General features: G+C 44.5%; 1 protein-coding gene across 4 annotated transcripts in view; it reads left to right on the top strand.

Moving 5' to 3' along the window:
- The window catches only part of CCDC171 (coiled-coil domain containing 171), a 222,477-nt gene that overhangs the window by 98,314 nt on the left and 103,322 nt on the right, over positions 1 to 20,841 (top strand). For all 4 annotated transcript variants that reach the window (XM_075316539.1, XM_075316545.1, XM_075316534.1 and 1 more), the window contains exons 10-11: positions 5,929 to 6,031; positions 16,302 to 16,405. In XM_075316539.1, coding sequence (XP_075172654.1) covers positions 5,929 to 6,031; positions 16,302 to 16,405 — 207 coding nt within the window. The remainder of the gene's footprint in view (positions 1 to 5,928; positions 6,032 to 16,301; positions 16,406 to 20,841) is intronic.

The following is a 20,841-nucleotide window of genomic DNA, read 5'->3' as shown; positions in this document are numbered from 1 at the left end:
GTCTATGGTTTGTTATATGGAGCCGTTTTCAGCCCAGCTTGCTTGTGATCGTTGGCTCTGATCATGTCTTCTGACATAGACCTTGAAGAGCTTACCTCCAAAGAGTTGTATGTGAGATGTAGCATCTCTTGCAAAAATCCTCTTTGGCCTCCCAGGATTACTCCTGGAACAGATACTCAGTAGAATGAAGCAGCTTCTTCCCATGCCCAGTCCAAATCCTTGGAGTATATCTATGATTCAGAATCTGAGTCTAAGCAGGATTACAAGTCAAGGGCGAGTTCACCTTCCTTTCCCAGGTAACTCGTCTCTCCAGGTTTTGGCAGCAGGCTCCTTGTTCCGTTCTGCCTTTGTTGCGTCTTGGGTCAGTAAAGCTTGTACAAATCTGACTAAGCATCTTCACCAGGGTTTATTTCTCTATCACTTCATTGGGGGTTATGGGTAACCATGGGTGTATGCTGCTATCTCTAGGAGGCAAAAAAAAGTTAGCTCCTCTTCATTAGGGTAAACTATCAACTAGTACAAAGCTAATTAGTTTTAGCTTAGTGTCAGTAGGAGGCGGACACATTTGTTCCCAGACCCGTTTCTATGATTGGTATTTCTTATAGTATTTTATAAATCTTTTCCTTTTTTTGTTTTCAGATTCTTTTTCTTCATGGCAACAGGGTGTAATCGCTCACCCTGTCTTCTCACCTAGGAGACAGAGAGAACAGTTTGGTCTGATCCACATCTTATCCACTCTGGTCTGCAAAGCAGGACCGTACCTCCCTAAAACATAAAGAGTGTCTTGGGACGGCCATGACGGATGATCCTTGCCAAACCCGCAGCCCGCTCACCCAGTGATACATTACCGGGAGGAAGACAGGAGTTTTCCTGGTGAACCATCCTTCTCATACCCCCCCTCACTCCTCCCCCGCCTCTGGGGCATCTGAAGTCATCTTCTGTGCTGTCCAGGACCACGACGATGTGCCAAAGAAGATGTACTTTCTTTAGCTATCCTACCACCAGGGCCCCTGATGCCATCTTTTGGTCTGTTAAGAAGAAGTCAAGATATGTCCTGATCAGGTATCACTTGCTTCCACAGCGCCACAACAGGTTCCCCCAGGAGGTGCATGCGGACAGCACCACCAGCAGTGAGGGCTCACTCATTTCTATGCCAGCTCCGGTCCTCTCAGTGGTTCCCTTCTAAAGTTAGTCCATGGCTTTTCCATGACCTTCTTCCCTCTGACACACCCTCTTTTTGCGCCATCTAATCAGCGTAGAGGGGGTTCCTCCATGCCTTTTTCCTTCTATGGCAGCGCCCCTTGTTGGCTTCCTCAGTGTTGGCATTCAATGCGCCTTTCTCGGCCCCGCCTGCTTCTCTTTCCAGCTCAATTTTCCCTCTCTACATAGTGGTCATCATAGCTTCACCCGCGGTTCCACGCTGATTCACGTATTACCTGCACAGAACAAGGACATCTTGACAGGACCAAATAGGCTCTGTCAGGCTTGTTTTTTTTTTTTCCTGTCACTCAGGCACAGCTCTCCTCAGCAGCCCTCTGGCCCTAAGCTATCACTTTATGCAGAACTCCAGAAAGACCCGCTTCCGCCCTAATACCATTATTCTTCACTACTGCAAGAAGAAATTGTCTACAGGTCAGGTATTGCCATTCTGCCTTGACTGCTGCACTTCCTCCATGCAGCAATCACAGGAGCCCCCCCACTGCGCGAGATGAGAGTACACCCCGTCCCCCTGAGTGGGTTGCTGTTCTATCACAATCTGCAGCGGACCTAACCAGGATGTCACAGTCCTTTGTACAAGTTCTGGAACGCCTGCCTAACTAGTCTGCCACCATTGGTACACCGATTGTTCACCAGGATGAATCATATGCACCTAGCTACTTGTCTCAGCATGGCAGATTACATACATGGTCCAAAAAGCGCGCACATTTCAGTTTCTCGTCTGAATCACCCTTGCCTTCCACATCTTCCATGTTTGCCTTGGTGTCTCGTTGTTTTTATTCTGACACTTAGGTAGCCTCAGGGTCTGACCTAGGTTCCGAGTCAGACACTGATCTTGTCCTGTATCAGGTCTCCAAATTTTAGGACATGGTACTCATACTGAACTCTGCTGTTAATAAGATTCTCAAGGTCAAAGAAGACGAGCTTCCCCCTCTGGGGCACTCTTTTTCAAAAAGGTGAAACGCCCTCCTCGGCTGTTTTCTAATCACATGGAGTTTGACGGAATATTCTCTAAGCATTGGGAGTACCCGGAAAAGCATTTCTAGGGTAGGACACTCTGGCCTAAGTCTTAGAACGCAAAAGCGGCATCAAAGAAATCACTCATCGGCCTTCTAATTTGGGAGTCTTGTCTCTTTAGTAGTAAGCAGGATGAATTCATCTCTGACTCCACCGGCGAAAAAAGTACGTCTCTTCCCCAGCCGAAACCAAAGCATTCTATCCACAGGAAACACCCTATTAGAATTTGCTTTTTTCCTAAGTTTTCATCTCCTGGGACCTCGTCTCTATGAGGCTGGTCCACAGTCCAGCTGGAAAAAAAAATGCCTTCCTTTAATCTCACTCCCTCCTTTCATCAAGCCAAGTCGTCACGGTCCAAGTCTAACAGATTTTCTTATGCATGACTGGTCACCCCCATGTTAGAATCCTCTCTGGGTGGATGGCCGCCTTCTTCTCTTCTGAAATGTATGGCTCTCTGTAGTTGATGACGCCTGGGCCAGGGAGATCTTAACCACTTGCTACAAGATAGAATTTTCTTCTCTTCCTTGTCAGTGCTTCTTCAAGTCCTGCCCCCTAAGGGTTCCATCATAGTTTCCTGGATTTTATCAGGCCATTTCTTTTCTCATGCAGCCAGGTGTCATCGTACCCATCCCTTCCCAATAGTGCTTCTCAGGTTTCTATTCCAAACTTTTCATGGTTCCAAAGAAGGATGTCTCCATTCATCTGATCTTGGATCTCAAGCTCCTGAACTGGCGACTTTGTCTCCGTCACTTAAGAATGGATTCCCTCCACTCGGTGGTTGCCTCTATGGAACCCGAGAAATTCCTCTGCTCTGTGGACATTAAAGATACCCCTACCTTCCATTCCAATTTGTGACACTCATCAGAGGTCTCGCTGCTTTGCTGTCCAGGGTTCCCATTACCAGATTACAGCTTTTCCCTTCGGTCTTGCCTCAGCACCCAGATTCTTTTGGGGCTATCTTCTTTCTTTTGGGGGTCTCTGCATTCCTTAACAAAGTGTCCTTCTGTATTCTTTACCTTTTTTAGTTGCCTGGACACTTCATTATTGAACCACAACTAGGGCTTATTTTTGGAGTAGAGCTTGTATTTTAAGCATACTCCAAAAATGCAGAAAATTCCTGCTAAGGCTTATTTTTTGGGTAGGTCTTATTTTCATGGGAACTTGGTACCTCTTTTGAAACTGAAACAAACTAAATTGAAGCTGTGACTGGGTCCTTCTCCGATATCATACAATCAACAGAGCGAGAGATGAGTGAGCAATCCAAAGTTCCTTTATTCCAAGCAAACCAAACGGTCCATAATATAATCCATCACACAGAGGGTAAAATAGTCCAGAAACACAAATATAGTCCAGAAAACGGTAAATGTCCAGGTCTCTCTGAGAAGTCGCAGCTTCCAGCCGATCAATCTTCTTCCTTCTCTCTCGAAGTTCTCAAACAGACTCCTTCTCTCTTCTCCTGCTCAGCCAGACTACAAATTCTTCAGGTAAGCAGAGAGTTTAGGTTGATCCCAGGCCCCCCTCACCCAGACTTAGGGACAGAAACACTACAGGGGGTGATTACCTACAGACAATACAATGTACACACAAAGAATACACAGAATAGACAGTGGACCACACCTAAAATACGAACCTACACAACATGATACACAACCCCCCCATATTCCACCATCACAGAAGCAATATCTTTTTTTTTTATTTCACTTTGCATTTAATCCTGTGAAGCACATGAAGCGTTAACAAAACTTTCTGAATATGGTTTTTAATACTTTTAGGGGTGGAGTTTTTAACTTGGGGTTTTGTTTGTGATTTTTTAACATATAGGCGGCTGTAACCACGCCATGGAACCGAGCAAAAATTTTTAGTTTTTTATTATAATCCTTACAAAATAAAAGCATGCTTGATAAATGACGCTGGTGTAAAGTAGCCTTATGGTGAATGTTATTTATGAACTATTTTATGTTGCTTGACTATCTGTTTTAATGGCATTAAAAAATTGAGTTTTAAAAATTGCTAATGTTTCTACGTTTTCAGCACGTTAGATATTTTTTATAAATAAAAGCAAATCGTATTTGCATCAATATAAAGTACAATGAGTGGCAAAAATGACTGAGGCGTCTAACGCAAGAGACGCGTAGAGCAGTTTATGTTTGCCAACATAGAATTTTAGATTTATGGATTTTGTTTAATGAAATAAAGTTTTATTACCTTGGATCCAACAATTTTTCCTGTTTCGTATATAGGTCATTAGTATCACAGTAGTGGATATTGATGACATTTTTGACCTGTTCTTTGGAGAGATGTGCAGGAGAATCTAGTCGGCATGTGACCATTGTATACCCGCGCTCACATACACAGATAATACAAGGGAATCGTGCTACACATTACACACTGCCACGAGTCGGCAGAGCCACCAGTGACTGCAGACTGTTCTTCAGCCTGGGAAACCCTTTTAGCATCTATCCCATCTAAGAGCAGCATGATGTAAGGGCAGAGACCCTAATTTCAGTGATACTGCTTGCTGTAGTTTTGATAAAATCGCTTTTATCTGCTGCAGATCTCGCAGTTCTCTGAATGCCGGGCTCTGTATAACCCCACCCATATCACTGATTGGTAGCTTACGGAGTACACTGTGCATAAGCAGAAAGCTGCCAATCAGTGGTGGAGGTGTGGTTGGCTTACCTCACAGCTGACCAAGTATGACTGATGATAATCTCCTGCTGATAAAACAGTGATTTTATCAAATCTGCACCAAGCAACAGTATGTGATAGGCTGCTGAAATCATGGTCGCTGTCTCTTTATCAGACTTAGGCGGGCTTTGCACACTACGACATTGCAGGTGCGATGTCGGTGGGGTCAAATCGAAAGTGACGCACATCCGGCGTCGCAGTCAATATCGTAGTGTGCAAATCCTTTTTGATACGATTAACGAGCGCAAAAGCGTTGTTATCGTATCATCGGTGTACTGTCCGATATTTCCATAATGCCAGTGCAGCGACAGGTACGATGTTGTTCCTCGTTCCTGTGGCAGCACACATCGCTGTGTATGAAGCCGCAGGAGCGAGGAACATCTCCTACCTGCGTCCCGGCTGCAATGATGAAGGAAGGAGTTGGGCGGGATGTTTACATCCTGCTTATCTCCGCCCCTCCGCTGCTATTGGCAGCCTGCCGTGTGACGCCGCACAACCCGCCCCCTTAGGAAGGAGGCAGATCGCCGGCCAGAGCGACGTCGCAGGGCAGGTAAGTCCATGTGAAGCTGGCGTAGCGATAATGTTCGCTACACCAGCAATCACAAGATATCGCATCTGCGACAGGGGCGGGGACTATCGCGCTCGACATCGCAGCATCGGCTTGCGATGTCGCAGCGTGCAAAGTACCCCTTAGATTAGGTGGCAAAAACTTTGTGAAAGATTCTGTTTTAACACCTTAAAACAGTACTGGACAGGTTAGATGGCCATTCTAAGGGGGAATGAAAACAACAGCAGGGAAGGACCATAAGAAGTTTGTAATAGCAATATTTAGGTATAAGCCATGTTGGAAAACGTTGCCCCTTTAGTAGCATCAATAGAGCTAGTTTCTGATAATTTCATATACTAATTCTGGCGCATTTACAGCAATATGCCATAACACAAAATGACATCACATAGCTTTAATGTCTAATTATGAAATATAATGCCTTTCTTAATGTTAACCAGAGCAAAAAACACCAACTGTCCTTGGAGGAGGCTTATGGATGTAACATGAGCGAACTGCAGTCACTGGTGGAAACCTTTAAAACGCCAAGCCATCGTCTATCAGGTTAGTTGAAGGTCCAATGTGACAGATGCATCTGTCAGTGCTTTAAAATGACTCCATTGTGGGAATTGTACAGATGTCTCCTTCAGGCACCTTCCCTGCATATTCTCATTTGATGACATGATGGAAGTAGTCCTCACAGCAGTCCACTATGCTGACTGCCCAGGAAAGGCTAAGGGGAAGAGGACCTGCTGTTGTCAGTCCAGAAGTTGATTTACTGGTTGTATAATTTGGGAGAACCATCAGGAAAGGGCACACAGGTTAGACATTAAATCCAACAGAGAAAAAGGTCTTCTCAGTCTACCTGCAAAGGGAGCAGATGTTTTCATGGGACTAAGCCAAGTTCTACATCTCCTGGAAGGTTGTGGATTCATAAAGGTTATGTAGGACACTAAAGACTTAACAAGACAATTTCTGTATTAACATTTGCTATTTATTATTACATTAATATTTATGATATTCATTAAAAAGTCACATACTTGTCACAAAACACAGACTATAACAGATTTGTGCATTTCATTAAAGGGGTTGTCTGGGGAAAACTTGCTATCTCTTATTAACAGAATAGGTGATAACTAGGGCTGAGCGGATCCGAACAGTAAAAATCCGGATCTGTAAAAGTCCAGATCCGCGCGGTTTCAAAGATTTCCGGGTGCCGGACCCGGATCCGTGATTTCGGGTGCACGATCCGGATCCGGTACTGGGGAAAATAATTGAAAAATAAAGAAAAACAGAAATAAAACAGCGTTACATACTTACCGAGACTCGGTGTCATGGCGGCACACTGCTTCCGGGTCACGCATTCACTTCCTGTACTGTGCATCGTATTCACACAGCTTTCCGTGGTTTCCCCACCCACCAGCCATCCTCTCGTCTGTGATTGGTTGTAGGCAGACGCGCCCCCAGCCTTTGACAGTATCTGCCTGCCACGCAGTCATCACGGCTTAGTCATTGTCTGCACAGCTAGCAGTCGTGCTCTATGGTCGCTGGCTGTGTTATGTAGCAGAGCTGAAGCAGCGTGGGACCTCACATCATCACAGCCGTGCACACTTCTGACTGGAACGTGTTTCTGAAACACATGCACGTTCACCATACTGACCCGCAGACACTCGCACTGCTTTCCCCGCCCACCGGCTGTCCTGCCGCCTGTGATTGGTTGCAGTCAGCTAACACGCTGCCACTCAGGGTGGGGGCGCGTCTAACTGCAACCAATTACACGCGACAATAAGCGGCCAAAACAATGAATATTGAATTGTTGGCTCCGGAAGGGAAAAGCATGACCCGGAAGGAGTTTGCTACCATGACACAGCCTTGGGTGAGTACACTGCGCGCACTCCTACTCCCCTATCCCCTCCCCTATCCCCTCCACAAACCCCCGGTTACCAATCCTAGTATGATTAAATACTGATTTCATAACCATGTCTGTGGTCCAGACACCTGGCCATATATTAATATCACTGATTAGCATTAGATCTATGGTTATGGATCTTTGCATTTACTATTAATTGCTCTCACCGTAAGCGGTTGTGTCTCCACCCACCTCTCCCCATTATTTGGGCTTATATCTGCAGTGTCTTTTGCCCTACTCTGCCTTCTGTTTGTATGTTTTTTATGGTACTGAGAATTTAATAAAGCTATATTTTTTTAACAAGGATCTATTAGCATCATGAGTATTCCTTGGGATACAAGTGGATTGATTGACATATAGGATGCTATCCTGATTACTTTTGTGCAATATGTGGAATATGTGGCTCTACCAGCCAAGGTAAAGCAGACAGCTGGGGGTTGGTATTCTCAGGCTGGGGAAGCCTTGGTGTCAGGTCCAAGCATTCCTAGATGAACAGTGTTCTGGAAAGTGGATTGGTCATTGTGGGCCAGTTGAATGGCCACCAAGGTCTTCCGATCTGACCCCCTTAGATTCTATCTTTAGGGTCATCTGAAGGCAATTGTCTATGCTGTGAAGACACAAGATGTGCAGCATCTGAAACAACGGATACTAGAAATCTGTGCTAGCAATTCTTCTGCGGTGTTGCTATCAGTGTGTCAAGAGTGGGAGAAAATAGTTGCATTGACAATCCAACACAATGGGCAGCATTTTGAACACATTTTATAAGTGGTAATATAATATAGTGGTACTATAATAACTTATTGTATTTCCAAGATCTGTTGATTAAAACTTACTCTTTTTTGTGGGACAACCCCTTTACGTTTATAGCAAAGGGGGCTTGTGTCTACCTGAGCATATTTGTCTTCAGCTGTACAGTGGCTGGGTTGGTGACTGCTCTAATTGTGCTATATTGGGCTGGTTTCCATTATTTCATGGCTATAAAGAAGGGTGCTTTTCCAGCCACCAGTCTCCCAGCCAATTTGATATGCTTTTGCTAAACATATTTTGTCATTTTTAAAAGCTAGCTTTGTTACCTGTATTAACCAGTCACAGAATTAATCAGGGCTGTGGAGTCGGTAAGCCAAACCTTCGACTCCGACTCCGACTCCTCAAATTCTCTTGCACCGACTCCGACTCCGGCTCCGACTCCGACTCCGGCTCCGACTCCGACTCCTACATATATTGCTTATAGTTAGGTGAAAAATTTATTGTAGTACATGAATATGTGTATGTGAACATCAGACATTTAATAATTTTTATGATACAATAATCAAGATATTTGGATAGAACATAAAATATATTTATTGGAATACAACTTTAGAACACAAAAAACTGTAATAAATTGTAAATATGTAATACACTATGTAATATACAGTAGATTACATATATATCTTGTGTGTGTGTATATACACTGTATATATATATATATTATATATATTACATATTTACAATTTATTAGTTTTTTTGTGTTCTAAAGTTGTATTCCAATAAATATTTTATGTTCTATCCAAATATCTTGATTATTGTATCATAAAAACAATTAAATGTCTGATGTTCACATTGTACTACAATAAATTTTTCACTTAAATATAAGCATTATACTAAATGTTGTTATTTAGTAAAATATTCAGCACATTCTGCATTGCACTCCTGTCCCCAATTTATTATATATTTTAGGAGTCGGAGTCGGTGCATTTTATACCGACTCCGACTCCACCAAAATGAGCTCCGACTCCGACTCCACGACTCCGACTCCGACTCCACAGCCCTGGAATTAATATTTGGACAGTAGTTTAAATCACTACTCTAGGGGTTTTTTTTTACGCTTTGGAGTGGTGCTTTAAGTCTCCTACCCCTGGTCTTATACTCACTTTCCAGCGTTTTCACATTTTTTGCTGTTGCTCCAGTCCCGCGTCTCCATATTGTAACGTTTGACTGGTCGGAATTCAGAACTTACTCCACAAGCTCTCAATACAACTCTATGAGAGCCAGAACCAGGTTCTCATAGACTTGTACTGAGTTGTGATCTTATGAAACACTGGAGCTGCCGACGAGTCACACAGTCTCAGAGACCTTTGGGAGTGATGCTCAATACAGACGAAGACTCTGGAGAGCAGGTATAAGAAAGGAGGCAGGGGTCTTAAGGGTGCTTTACATGGTACGACCGATTGTGCGATTTCACAATCGATCATACCCGCCCCCGTCCTTTTTGCGTCACGGGCAAATCGCTGCCCGTGGCGCACAAAGTCGGTAACCCCCGTCACACATACTTACCTCTCGTGTGACCACGCTGTGGGTGGCGAATGTCCACTTCCTGGAGTGGGAGGGACGTTCGGCGTCACAGCGACGTCACACGGCCGCCGGCCAATAGAAGCGGAGGGGCGGAGATGAGCAGGATGTAAACATCCCGCCCACCTCCTTCCTTCCACATAGAGCCGGCGGCTGACGCGGGAGGCAGGTACGCGATGTCACACGGAGCGACGTGTGATGCCACGGGAACGATGAACAACCGGCGCCCAATTTCAGAACCGATATTATGGAACCTAGCGACCAGCACACGACTCACGATTTGTGAGCGATACTGCGTCGCTAGGAGGTGTCACACAGGCCGGTATCGCCAGCGATGCCGGATGTGCGTCACAAAAACCGTGACCCCGACGATCTATCGCACGATAGATTGTCTTGTGTAAAGCAGCCTTGAGATTTAAAGCACCACTCCAGCAGGGGAATAAAAAAAACAAAAAAGAAAAGCTGGAGTGATGATTTAACAAATGATTATGGTAGGCTAATTGTTGAAACAAGGCTAGTTTTATGGGTAAATTATTCCTATAAATAAGGCTTATTGTTTCATATTATTCGACAGAGGGCAAATGGTATATCGATAGGATATTTATGGCTTAGATGCTGCCTACACTATTAGGGCCTGCATCTGCGTCTTCAGAAGGGGGCCCATTAAATTGAGAGATGGTCATGTATGTGCGTATCACCCTAATTATCTCTATGGGAGCCCAAAATATTACCAGGAGTGCTGCAACTTTCAGCGCTGTTATAGAAATGAAAATCAGCTCTTCTAATGTAGGGAAATTTCAATATGGGATTAAATATAATGTATTCCTTCATATATACAGTATACAAACTTTAATAAGAAACATGAGGACAAGAGTAAAGTGCAAAAATTAACAAAATTTTATTGAATACACAACAAGACATATATTTCATTAAAATGGTGCACTACCAGTATAACCTGGGGATGCCAACATGGGATAGACCAGTGTTTATAGCCGGAAAAGGTCAAAGAGACAAACTAGTCACAGTCTATATATATGTGGCTACAACTAGCCTAAACAGGTCACAATATTGGGAACATACCCAGTAACAAGGGAACTGTTGTAGGTCAAATCGAACCGTGATTGCCCACCATGTAGGGGTGGGGAATCATGGTGATGTCGCTGGCTATGCTGCAAATAACCATAAAAATGCAACAGGGAATAAACATGCAATAGCAATATAGCACAAGTGTGCAAATAAGAGGTATTCCCTTACCTAAAGTGCTAAAGTGCAAACTAAGCCAGTGCAGGACGGCCGGCCGTGGACACAAACAGTTCCTATGGAGTGTGGGAAGGCATCCTCAGGTTTCAAAAGGTCTCCATCCAACGCGCGTTTCGCGGGGATAGCTTTTTCAAGGTGGAAAACCAAGGTACCTGCTGCAGGGGAACGGGGACGGCTCCACACAGCGGCGCTGCCGCTGACATAGACGGTAAGAGGAGCGGTGCTGCAGGGAGTGAGGTGAGGTAAGGTGAGTATGAACGTTTATTTTTTTTTTATGTGCCACAGGATGCGGCCATACACCAGGATGATGGGGGTACATGAGCAGGATAGGGGTTTGTTATGAGCAGCCTGGGGAGTATATGAGCAGCCTGGGGAGTATATGAGCAGCCTGGGGAGTATATGAGCAGCCTGGGGAGTATATGAACAGCCTGGGGAGTATATGAACAGCCTGGGGAGTACCGTATTTTTCGCTTTATAAGACGCACTTTTGTTCCCCCAAATTTTGGGGGAAAGTAGGGGGTGCGTCTTATAAGCCGAATATACGGGGGGGGGGTATATGTATATATACACTGCAGAGTCCAGGGGAGGTGGGGGCGCTGCTGGGGGCAGGTGAATGCTGCGGGCTGCAGCGTTTTATCCCCTGCTCCCGCTCATATAATATGCATAGCCGCTGTCCATCTCTGGTGATGCTGAAATCGCACCGCAGCGATGGGCTGGGGGAGCGGTGCATATTATTTGTTCCTGCGCCCCCCTGTGATGGCACATGCCCCTCTCCCCCGTGTTAGATATGGCCCCCATGCTGCTACTCATTCTAAAATAAAAAAGCTTTACTTACCCCCTCCAGCGTTTCTCCCCGGTGTCCCTGCTTCCACTGTGATCAGGCAGGCAGAGATCTCAGTCTGCTGTGCCGATCACATGACCGCACCGAGAACCAGGAAGTGGAAGAACAGAAGCACAGAGGGAGATCAGCGCTGGAGGAGGTAAGGAAAGAGTGTTTTATTTTACTATGGGCAGCAGCCTGGGGGCAATATCTAACACAGGGGGACTTGTGCGATCTATATAGGGGCCATGGGCAGCACTATGGGGGCGATATCTAACACAGGGGGACTTGTGCGATCTATATAGGGGCCATGGGCAGCACTATGGGGGCGATATCTAACAGGGGGACTTGTGCGATCTATATAGGGGCCATGGGCAGCACTATGGGGGCGATATCTAACACAGGGGGACTTGTGCGATCTATAGGGGCCATGGGCAGCACTATGGGGGCGATATCTAACAGGGGGACTTGTGCGATCTATAGGGGCCATGGGCAGCACCATGGGGGCGATATCTAACACAGGGGGACTTATGCGATGTATATAGGGGCCATGGGCAGCACCATGGGGGCGATATCTAACACAGGGGGATTTGTGCGATCTATATAGGGGCCATGGGCAGCACCATGGGGGCGATATCTAACACAGGGGGACTTGTGCGATCTATATAGGGGTCATGGGCAGCACCATGGGGGCGATATCTAACACAGGGGGACATGTGCGATCTATTTAGGGGCCATGGGCAGCACCATGGGGGCGATATCTAACACATGGGGACTTGTGCGATCTATATAGGGGTCATGGGCAGCACTATGGGGGCGATATCTAACACAGGGGGACTTGTGCGATCTATAGGGGCCATGGGCAGCACAGGGGAACATGTGCCATCACAAGGGGGCTATATTCAATATAAGGGGGCCATATCCAGATTAAGGGGGGCTAATTTTAGGATGGGGGGCTATGAGAGACATATACCCTATATAATTTGTTAGAGGGACACTGGCATTATAAGATGGACCCCATTTAACATTAAAAAAAAATAATTCGCTTTTCCTTCACCAAATTTGGGGGTGTGTCTTATAATCAGGTGCGTCTTATAAAGCGAAAAATACGGTATATATGGAAAATTCAGCAAAGACTTGGAAACACCGGTGCTGTTCTAAAACTTCTTTAGTTGTGATATCCATAAACGTAAACATGACCCACAAGGCTCAGGAACAACAATGTATGTTTGGCAGGAGATATCGCAGATGGGATTACGCATTTCGGCGGCCTTGTCCGCCTTCCTGAGGTTAGGACCATGAGGAAGGCGGACAAGGCCACCGAAACGCGTAGTCCCATCTGCGATATCTCCTGCTAACCATACATTGATGTTCCTGAGCCTTGTGGGTCATGTTTACTTTTATGAATATCACAATTAAAGAAGACGTTTTATTGCAGCAGCGGTGTTTCCAAGTCGTTGCAGGATTTTCCTTATAGCCATGTGGCTTGTAAGCTGGAGCTGGACTTTCACTTACTTGTATGAATATATATATATATATATATATATATATATATATATATATATATATATATATATAATATATTATATATACACACACAGTACAGACCAAAAGTTTGGCGACACCTTGTCATTCAAAGAGTTTTCTTTATTTTCATGTCTCTGAAAATTGTAGATTCACATTGAAGGCATCAAAACTATGAATTAACACATGTGGAATGAAATACTTAACAAAAAAGTGTGAAACAACTGAAAATATGTCTTATATTCTAGGTTCTTCAAGGTAGCCACCTTTTGCTTTGATTACTGTCTTGCACACTCTTGGCCTTCTCTTGATGAGCTTCAAGAGGTAGTCACCGGAAATGGTTTTCACTTCACAGGTGTACCCTGTCAGGTTTAATAAGTGGCATTTCTTGCCTTATAAATTCGGTTGGGACCATCAGTTGTGTTGTGCACACATCTGGTGGATACACAGCTGATAGTCCTACTGAATAGACTGTTAGAATTTGTATTATGGCAAGAAAAAAGCAGCTAAGTAAAGAAAAATGAGTGGCCATCATTACTTTAAGAAATGAAGGTCAGTCAGTCCGAAAAATTGGGAAAAGTGTCCCCAAGTGCAGTGGCAAAAACTATCAAACGCTACAAAGAAACTGGTTCACATGAGGACCGCCCCAGGAAAGAAAGACCAAGAGTCACCTCTGCTGCGGAGGATAAGTTTATCCGAGTCACCAGCGTCAGAAATCGCAGGTTAACAGCAGCTCAGATTAAAGACCAGGTCAATGCCACACAGAGTTCTAGCAGCAGACACATCTCTAGAACAACTGTTAAGAGGAGACTTTGTGCAGCAGGCGTTCATGGTAAAATAGCTGCTAGGAAACCACTGCTAAGGACAGGCAACAAGCAGAAGAGACTTGTTTGGGCTAAAGAACACAAAGAATGGACATTAGACCAGTGAAAATCTGTGCTTTGGTCTGATGAGTCCAAATTTGAGATCTTTGGATCCAACCACCGTGTCTTTGTACGAGACAGAAAAGGTGAACGGATGGACTCTACATGCCTGGTTCCCACCGTGAAGCATTTAGGAGGAGGTGTGATGGTGTGGGGGTGCTTTGCTGGTGATACTGTTGGGGATTTATTCAAAATTGAAGGCATACTGAACCAGCATAGCTACCACAGCATCTTGCAGCGGCATGCTATTCCATCTGGTTTGCGTTTAGTTGGACCATCATTTATTTTTAAACAGGACAGTGATCCCAAACACACCTCCAGGCTGTGTAAGGGCTATTTGACTAAGAAGGAGAGTGATGGGGTGCTACGCCAGATGACCTGGCCTCCACAGTCACCAGACCTGAACCCAATCGAGATGGTTTGGGCTGAGCTGGACCGCAGAGTGAAGGCAAAAGGGCCAACAAGTGCTAAGCATCTCTGGGAACTCCTTCAAGACTGTTGGAAGACAATTTCCAGTGACTACCTCTTGAAGCTCATCAAGAGAATGCCAAGAGTGTGCAAAGCAGTAATCAAAGCAAAAGGTGGCTACTTTGAAGAACCTAGAATATAAGACATATTTTCAGTTGCTTCACACTTTTTTGTTAAGTATTTCATGCCACATGTGTTAATTCATAGTTTTGATGCCTTCAATGTGAATCTACAATTTTCGGAGTCATGAAAATAAAGAAAACTCTTTGAATGAGAAGGTGTGTCCAAACTTTTCATCTGTACTGTATATATAGATAGATATGTATATACAGTACTGACCAAACGTTTGGACACACCTCATTCAAAGAGTTCTTTATTTTCATGACTCTAAAAATTATAGATTCACATTGAAGACATCAAAACTATGAATGAAAACATGTGGCATGAAATACTTAAAGTGTGAAACAACTGAAAATATGTCTTATATTCTAGGTTCTTCAAAGTAGCCACCTTTTGCTTTTTTTTATTTCAATAAGTTTTTATTAAGCCACCTTTTGCTTTGATTACTGCGTTTCACCCTCTTGGCATTCTCTTGATGAGCTTAAAGAGGTAGTCACCGGAAATAGCCTTCCAGCAGGCTTGAAGGAGTTCCCAGAGATGCTTAGCACTTATTGGCCCTTATGCCTTCACTCTGTGGTCCAGCTCACCCCAAACCATCTCGATTGGGTTCAGGTCTGGTGACTGTGGAGCCCAGGTCATCTGGCGTAGCACCCCATCACTCTCCTTCTTAGTCAAATAGCCCTTACACAGCCTGGAGGTGTGTTTGGGATCACTGTTCTGTTTAAAAATAAATGATGGTCCAACTAAACGCAAACCGGATGGAATAGCATGCCGCTGCAAGATGCTGTGGTAGCCATGCTGGTTCAGTATGCCAAAGAGACAGCCGGGCACAGAGACAGCCGGGCACAGAGACAGCCGGAAATAGAGACAGCCCTGGAAAGAGACAGCCGGGCACAGAGACAGCCGGGCACAGAGACAGCCGGGCACAGAGACAGCCAGGAACAGAGACAGCCGGGGACAGAGACAGCCCTGGAAAGAGACAGCCGGGCACAGAGACAGCCGGGCACAGAGACAGCCGGGCACAAAGACAGCTGGGGACAGAGACAGCCGGGTAAAGAGACAGACCTGGAAAGAGAGAGACCTGGAACGAGACTGACAGACAGACAGATAGAGAGAGACAGACATAGACAGACACAGAGAAAGAGAGAGACATAGAGATAGAGAGATATAGACAAAGAGACTGATACAGACACAGACAGAGAAACTGATACAGACAGAGACAGACAGACTCTCGAAGAGAGTTACTATCATGGGCAACGCCCGGGTACTACAGCTAGTATGTATATATATATATAAATATAAAGGACTACATTATATTTAATGCCATATTGAAATTCCCCTGCATCTATAGAGCCTGATTTTAATTTCTATAATTAATGTGTATATATATACTGATTAGTGTGATTGATCTCAGTGTTATAACAGGAAAAGTAACCTTTTGTGACTTTGTCCTTGTCTGATCGTTGTACTTGTATTCCCCAGGAACATACAGTGATAGAGATATAGCTGCTGGACCTGCTGTTATTGCGGCTCTGAGACATACCTTGACAGATTACCAGAACAAGCTGGAAAGCACGTCTAATGAGGTAACGCTGCCACTTTTTGGCTCCAAACAACTCGCCTCTGGCCTGCTGGAGCTTTTTTTTCCTCCAGTTTATATCAAAGGTCTGGGGTCTGGGAATTGAGACTTGACAGCTTTCCAGTACAAGCGAATGAAATCACTGCTGTCATCGATTTTCCTTCCGACATGGCCTAAAGTGCTGAATTAAATGAGTTCACTTACAGGTTTAGTCACATTATGAACCCAGGCATTTCTGCTCACTTAGTCTCATCTTCATTCATAACGTAGCATCCTTTCTTGCATGAATAAGTGGCTGGTATATTTGGAAGAAGAAAGAATAGAGTTGTGCTTATAAGTTTACACACCCTGGGCAGAATTCGTAACTTGTCCAACATTTTTTTACAGAAATGGGGGCGATCAGACAAGGCACATCAATTATTTTTATTGACATTTAAGTGAAACTATTATACATCACGGAGTAGCAAAGTCGGTACACAAGCCGTAGCTATAGAGGAAATAATGAGAGGCTCCTGTTTAAAAGTTTACACACCCGTTGTTTGTTTTATTACGTATTGCCGCAGCAAAAAAAAAGTCAGGTCCCGAATTAAAAAAACCATCAGATCCTGGAAACTCTTTGCTTGTCTAGCACACAGTAAATGTTTGTGTATTCATGTAGGTGTCAATGATGTTGGGGTGAGAATATTGAAGAAGATTAGTCTTGATCCTTCAGTTTCCTTTACGTCAGTCACTGATTTGTCAGTCACTGTTTTGGATCTTTGTCATATTGGAAGTGCAAATATTCTCAATGAACACCTCTCTACTAAAGTATTGTAGTACATAGTACAAGCAATCAACAGTTGCAGGTTCAGTCTCATGGGGGTCTAAAATGTATGTAATGAGTTAAAAAAAAAATCTAAGAATTTTACAAAATGAAGAACCCTATTGATCAAGGCCAGCATTTTTCACACCGGTCTTGATGAGGGTGCGTGCTCAAGTCAAGATGCTCCTGATTTATGAAGAAATGCACACCATGTCACGAATCTGGAGTATCTGACGAGTGGCGTGTACCTCCGTGTACAGCAGAAATGCAGATCTCCTGTAAATGCTGTTGTCCTGCCCTCATTCACAGGAAGCGAGTCATGACAGCGACAGGGGTCATCATCTGAACCCACACTGTCATATAAACCCATTGGCGCCCCGTGATCACGTCACAGGGCTGCCGATGGGGGAGCGGAAAGGTGCAATCCCCTCCGGATCGTGTTAGATCGCGCTGTCAGAGATTGACAGCCCGACCTACGGGGATAACAGGCCTGGGTGGATCAGATCAGCAGCCATGTGTAGGGAATGATGCAGTTCATACTTGACCAAGGACGTATATATGCATCTTTGGTCGTGAAGGGGTTAATATAATATTTTTGAAATACACATAGAAACGGCCATTAGAAAGTATTATCTTGAAATAAAGCACAACATAGGCATTCTTCATTCACAGTGCAGTGCCAGATCCATCGACAGATCCCACCCTAGCTCAGCTTACACCATTGATTAGTATTCTGTGCTGTCAATAGGAGGGATGAGTAGTGCTGCAGGCAGCTCGCTTTCCACCATCATCGCTGACAAGTTTTTCACCAGATTTGTGAGCCTTTGTTGCATTGCTTACTATCACTATCCGCTATTGGATCTTTTTAAATGATCAAACATTTTATGGCCAGTTCCAAGAAATAGAATGTCTTGACTTTTTTATTTACTTGTGTTTTTCAAACCGCCACGATTTATGATTCTGGGACCAGTTGTTGTGATGACTGGCTCTTTGTTGTCTTCTTTTCTGATTTACATCTTCATTATTCCTCCACCCTTTCTCTTCTTGCCACCGGTTCCCCATGCGTAAGATCATCAGTGATGAGCAGCTGCATCATCTAATGAGCAGAGCGAACCTTGAATTATTGTTACCAGCACATGTGCAACCATTTACAACCAACCACGGCATGGCCAACAAGCAAGGAAGGAGTTGTGTGCAATAGAGAACCAGTTGGGTACCAGGACATGTAGTGTCCAATGTTGTGCTGAAACTACAAGCATTGGCCATACCAGGAACCAGTATAAACACATTAACATATGTAAAAATTAGGTTAAATTCCCAAGGGGCGAAAAGACAAAGGATTTTACTATATTGTATGCAGAAATTGGTTGAGTATTCCAGTGCTAGCAAATTGAATGAAATTTCATGCACATGGTGCAAACTATATTTGGCTTCCCTGCATCTTTGTCCCTGCCCTAGTTCTGTACTAAATGCATCCATGAAAAAGGTAGCCTAATCCCTCAGAAAACCCTTTTAAAAGTAACTTGTCAGTATGATCTACCCTCCTAAGGGGTACTTTGCACGTTGCGACATCGCAGGTGCGATGTCGGTGGGGTCAAATCAAAAGTGCCGCACATCCGGCGTCGCTGTCGACATCACAATATGTGAATCCTTTTACATACGATTAACGAGCGCAAAAGCGTCGTTATCGTATGATTGGTGTAGGGTCCGACATTTCCATCATTTTGCAGCAGCGACGGTACGATGTTGTTCCTCGTTCCTGCGGCAGCACACATCTCTGTGTGAGAAGCCGTAGGAGCGAGGAACATCTCCTTACCTGCGTCCTGGCTGCAATAAGGAAGGAGGTGGGCGGGATGTTTACGCCCCACTCATCTCGGCCCCTCCACTTCTATTGGCCGCCTGCTGTGTGACGTCGCTGTGACGCCGCACGACCGGCCCCCTTAGGAAGGAGGCGGTTCGCCGGCCAGAGCGACGTCGCAGGGCAGGTGAGTGCATGTGAAGCTGCCGTAGTGATAATGTTCACTACGGCAGCTATCACAAGATATCGCTGCTGCGACGGGGGCGGGGACTATCACGCTCGGCATCGCAGCATCGGCTTGCGATGTCTTAGTGTGCAAAGTACCCCTAAGCCATCTATATGGGCAATATAGGTCGTCGTAGATCTCACTGTAGAGCTGTGTTTCAGGATGAAAGCAGACTGTCAAGTCATTACATGTCTCACACTTCATTTAAAATAATAAGCTCTGGAGGTAGATTCTCTGGGAGATCTATATCTGGCCCATAGATCTTAACAGGTCATTTATATATTAAGAAAAATGTGGATTTCCCTTGCGTAAGACAACGAATCACAGATATCAAGGTACAATTTTATTCAGCTTACTATGGCTTATAGTATATCACAAAAGTGAGTACACCCCCCACATTTTTAAAAAATATTTTATTATATATATATATTTTCATGGGACAACACTGAAGATATGACACTTTGATACAATGTAAAGTAGTCAGTGTACAGCTTGTATAACAGTGTAAATTTGGTGCCTTCTAAATAACTGAATACACAGCCATTAATGTCTAAACTCTTAGCAACAAAAGTCATTACACCCCAAAATTAAAATGTCAACATTTTGTCAGAGTGTCAATATTTTGAATTGCCACCATTATTTTCAAGCACTGCCTTAACTCTTTTGGGTATGGAGTTCACTAGAGCTTCACAGGAGGCACTGAAATCTTCTTCCACTCCTCCATGACGACATCACGGAGCTGGTGGATGTTAGAGATCTTGCACTTCTCTACCTTCCTTTGGGGATGCCCAACTCAACTCAATAGAGTTTAGGTCTGGAGACATGCTTGGCCAGTCCACCACTTTTACGCATCGCGTTTTTAGTGTTTTGTTTTTGGCAGGAGATGCAGATTTTGTGCAGAAATGTCTACAGCCACATAGCCTAATCTGGTAATTCGGCATTAAGTTCAATGCATTTACTTGAGGTCACAGATGGAGTTCCCGCGGTACCCTAGCTGTGACTTCAGGTGAATTCATTGAACTCATTGCTGTATCATCAAATGTGTGCGCATTCCGGCAATCCGGCATTGAGTTTAATAGTTTAATGCTGCCAGATTATTGACTTCAATGGTGACGGTTAATCAGGTAATCTGGCACCATTGAATACAATAATCCGGGACCATTAAAATCAGTGCTGGATTTAAGTTCAATAACGGGGCCACAGCTGTGAGAGGTGACGTCAGTAAGTTTGCCTGAGGTCACAGCTGATGTACCGTGGGAACCAACAGCTGTGACCTTAGGTGAACTCACCGACGCCTCCGCACGCACAGCTGCGGCTCCGTCACTGTGTTCGGCAGCCTGCAATGATCGGCCATGTTCTCTAATGTGACTACGCACTGCGACTAATGTAGCAGAGCCGGGATCGTCGTGGGATCTCGTGTGGATTACATCAGACCTGCAGGGGTGTTTTGGAGGTTAATTGGAAAAGAGGGTGTTTTTTTTTTTTTTTCCCTTTTTAATAAAGGATTTTTTTCTGTGTTTTGTGTTTATTTCTTTTGACTTTCAGGGTTAGTAATGGGGGGGTCTCATAAACCCCTTCCCATTACTAATCCAGGGCTTGATGACAGCTGTGATTTTT

This window comes from Anomaloglossus baeobatrachus, chromosome 1 (genome assembly GCF_048569485.1).
Source record: "Anomaloglossus baeobatrachus isolate aAnoBae1 chromosome 1, aAnoBae1.hap1, whole genome shotgun sequence".
Taxonomy (NCBI): domain Eukaryota; kingdom Metazoa; phylum Chordata; class Amphibia; order Anura; family Aromobatidae; genus Anomaloglossus; species Anomaloglossus baeobatrachus.
This window is presented reverse-complemented; position numbering and strand designations above follow the sequence as displayed.